Source organism: Sinocyclocheilus rhinocerous, unplaced genomic scaffold, assembly GCF_001515625.1.
Source record: "Sinocyclocheilus rhinocerous isolate Xijiao unplaced genomic scaffold, SAMN03320098_v1.1 scaffold3135, whole genome shotgun sequence".
NCBI classification, from domain to species: domain Eukaryota; kingdom Metazoa; phylum Chordata; class Actinopteri; order Cypriniformes; family Cyprinidae; genus Sinocyclocheilus; species Sinocyclocheilus rhinocerous.
Window position 1 is genome coordinate 230,162 of NW_015638931.1, and position 4,040 is coordinate 234,201.

General features: G+C 40.5%; 1 protein-coding gene across 1 annotated transcript in view; it reads right to left on the reverse strand.

The window, feature by feature from the left end:
- dock2 (dedicator of cytokinesis 2) overlaps positions 1–4,040 on the reverse strand; it is a 122,152-nt gene that overhangs the window by 76,662 nt on the left and 41,450 nt on the right. The window contains exon 21 of the mRNA XM_016565303.1: positions 810–952. Within this exon, the coding sequence (XP_016420789.1) occupies positions 810–952 (143 nt within the window). The remainder of the gene's footprint in view (positions 1–809; positions 953–4,040) is intronic.

The window sequence follows — 4,040 nt, forward strand, 5'->3', positions numbered from 1 at the left end:
TTAAATGTATATAAAAATGTAAAATTAAAATTATATAAATTATATAAAATATTAATAACTCCACAGACTTCTATGGAAGCAAAAAGTATGAAATTATTTTCTGGAGTAATGAACATTATGCCACAGATGCTTTGAATAGATCTTCACTTGTTTTGAACCTAGAGCCTTTCTTTAAGAAGAAGCAGTGCAAGTGCTGATTTAAACACACACACACACAAACAGACAGCGCTGATAAACACACGGCGGTGTCCTGACCTCCTTCATTACCTCCCTCTCTTGCCGTTTCACTGCTTTCTTTGGAAGTGGAAGTTCAGGAAGCTCAGTGTCTAAGCGCATCAGCGTTTGGAAAGTGAGATTAGAGCATCAGACTTCAAAGAACCCGAGTGTAATCCGCAGCCATTTTAGTAATTAAAAAACCCGCTCAGATTTTACATCTAGGTAAGTGAGTGTGTGCGTTTGATTAGATGCAGTTTTCAAATAATAATCATAAATCTCAGAAAGTTGGAAGATTTGAATCCTCAGAATCTCAGAAACTTCTAAATTCCTAATTAAAAAGTGAAAAAAGAACATTTGATGTCGGATTATCAAACTCGTACATAAATTTGGATCACAACACATGATAACACACTCTAATAAGTATTTCTTGATATTTTATTGTAATTTTAGTGCACTTTTTTAAATCAATTTTTAATCAGTTTGAACTCTTTTTAATCAATGGTTGTAGAATAGAATGACATTTCTCCTGGAATCCACTGACTGTGCTGTGATTGGCTGGTGTATTAGTGTGCTGCTCTCTGATTGGCTCTTACCACGTCGTTGCGGCTCAGCACCTCCAGGATGTTGTTGAGGAGTTCGACGCTGTTGCGCTTCTCATCCTGAAGCCTCTCCCCCACCACGGCCAACGCCCCGCTCAGCTCCCGAAGCATCATGGGTAACAGGATGTCACGGCAGTCTGGAGAGGACATCATAACATAAAGTAAGTACTATAAATAAAATTTAATAAAACTCAAAAAAGTTGCACAAAAATTTCTGCATACGAATCAGCACGGACATTGTGGAAAAACAGCTTTTTGGCACATGAAAAGACTTTATCCAATTAAAAAACAATCAAAAGCAATTAACATATCAAATTTGTAAACACATAACAGCACACAAAAAAAGGAAAAAATAATTATTATGGAAAAATAAAATAACTTATTTTAGGTGCAAATATAAGAGCAGGTAAGCTCGATGAGGTCTGTTTGATGACTGACTCTCACTCGAACATCTTTTCTCCTGCCTCTTAAAATCAGCACATTAAAAACTAATTTAAACTCTGGCTCGTTACCAGCAGATTATCAATGATGATCAATCTGATTTTGCTGAGAAAGTCAAAGTTAGAGAGAAAGATAGAAAGATGAACTAAAGCAGAACACAAATGTACCTATCAAAAGACAATGACAGACACTTTATTTTTCGGATGTTTTGATGGATGTTCGGTTGGATGTTCGGATGAATGTTCGGATATTCGGATGGATGTTCGGATGTTCGGATGGATATTCGGTTGGTTGTTCGGATGGATGGATGTCCGGTTGGATGTTCGGATGGATGTTCGGATGGATGTTCAGATGTTTGGATGGATGTTCGGATGTTGGGATGGATGTTCGGTTGGATGTTCGGATGTTCGGATGGATGGATTTTCGGATGGATGTTCAGATGTTTGGATGGATGTTCGGATGGATGTTCGGACGTTCAGATGGATGTTCGGATGGATGTTCGGACGTTCAGATGGATGTTTGGATGGATGTTCGAACGGACGGACGGACAGAGGGACGGATGGATGGATGGATATGCACCTTGGGTCTTTTATCAAAAAATAATATGTATATATCAAAGAATGCAGGCATTGAAATTTGAAAATGTCAAAATACAAAAATAAAAAACATTACAACATTTACAACATTTGTATACCCGATTCACATCTATGCAGGTCAAAGAGCAAAAGTCTATCCAGAATGCAGCACTTCATGTACAAATGCAACAGTGTTTGCCATTGACCTGAGCCTCCCACACTACCTTCCTCTCAACACAGTCTCTCTCTCTCTGTCTCTCTCTCTCTCTCTCTCTCTCTCTCTCTCAGCGCTCACATGAGTCTCAGCAGGCGAGTTTCTCTCTCACAGGAGCACAATGCATCAAGAAAAGGCAGATATCATAAATGCAATGTGTTTCAGGCGCCGTACATCACCAGGGTTTATGCAGAAACGTTTAGAGCAGCTCTTCACAGTGAATGACAGGTTTAACGTACGCTTACAATATTGTTGCACCTTAGGACTGGTAAATAAATGACAATCATAAACGTTGGCACTAATGCTAATTACCGAGGCGAGCCGTAATTGGATTTGTCACACTTAATGTCCCAGAGAGATAAAGAGCGATGAGAGCAAGACTCCTCAGAGGAGAGATAAATGCAGCCCTGAGGGAGAATATTGAGTGATCTGAGCTCACGAAGGCTTCGCTAGTGTCGCTTTTTATAGAGTGTCCCATTTCATCATCAATATCACGGCCAAGAACAACAGGAAAATGTGCCGTCGAGCATTTTCTCAAGGCCAAACTGACCCTCTCACCTCCTGGACTGAAGCGGCACTCAGAGAGTGTGTGTTTATCACAATCCGAATGAACCATTAAAACATGACAAACACGCTCAACATCATGTGTACATGCACATACCATGACGTTTAGAATGACCTACACATCCAGAGTTCACGCTCGCAGCGATTTTTGGCTGAGCAGAAATGGAAAAACACTTACTCGACAGACGCTATATTACTGTGGACTGATCCTGGCCGAGAGCCACACTAGCGGACGGCCAAAAGTGCTTCGTCTATCACTTCGATGACTTTTACAAAAAATGCATTTTGAAATTCGAGAAATGTGGAAATGAATAATGGTTGACACTGCACATCAGTTACTTTTCTTAGAATAGTCTATTGTCTGTCTTAAACACATCACTTTAATATCTAATCTGTTTCCTGCGAGGAGTGGAAAGACTCGTTTATATGATTGTGGTGATGTGATCAACCATTTTAGTTATTGGAGATGAAATGGTATGTTCCACGGGTATAAAAGGAGAAGAGCCTGACATTTAACTAAGCGCGTCATTCGGGGTCTCGGAAGTGACGTGATTTATTGGTGCGCCGTGTTTCTGTCTAGGAGGTAAGAGCTACTGATGGTAGTTGCATTATGAACATTTTATGTCAAGGAGGGTAATTTGAGACTTCCTTAATTTACAGTGTGGCTGAGGAGTAATACGGACACGTTGAGTGAATGTTATCTTTGCGAGTCTCTAACTTGAACGCCATCAAGTGCGCTGGGTGGCGTGAGTTATTATCTGCCGGTATGTTATTTATTTCATGCCTGGGTTAAAGAGATGGTAATTTTTTCCTTTTTAAATCTAAAGCCTCTTATGTTTTAATAGTGACATGGGGACCAGGAGGTGTTGCAGCAGGCTTTATGGGCGCTGTTAGGCTTTGTGACCATTCTTGAGCCAAATGGATTGCTATCTGCATGCGGAAATGAATGTCTGAACCGGAACGTTTCCGGACGGATTGGATTGTGTTATTTTCTCTGCAAGCTGCTCTCCTCGACCACTCTTCTGTCTCGTACCGGACGACGCATTTGTTGCAGTTGTGTATTTAACATTAACTCAATTGATTGACGATCTCATTTCACTGAGCAAGGATCACCTCGAAGACCGGAACGATAGCGCGTTCCCGGCCGGGGGTGGCGCATTTAAATTTAATAGTTTCCAGCGTTTGTTGCTCAGAGGATTTGAGGTGGGGTAACTACAGTGGCGAGAAGCTACGTGTTTGCCACTACTATTGTGTTTTATTGTGAATGTTGCTGTTATTTTGTATTTCTGTTCTTTTTGTTTGGAAATTGTTGTATTTGTGCTTTGCATGTTTGTTTTGTTAGGTTGTCTTGAATAACACTTTAAAGGATGACTCTGTGATGCCAAAAGCTAGTGGACACCAGCTAGTGAGCGGTCGCCATTATTATGTGAC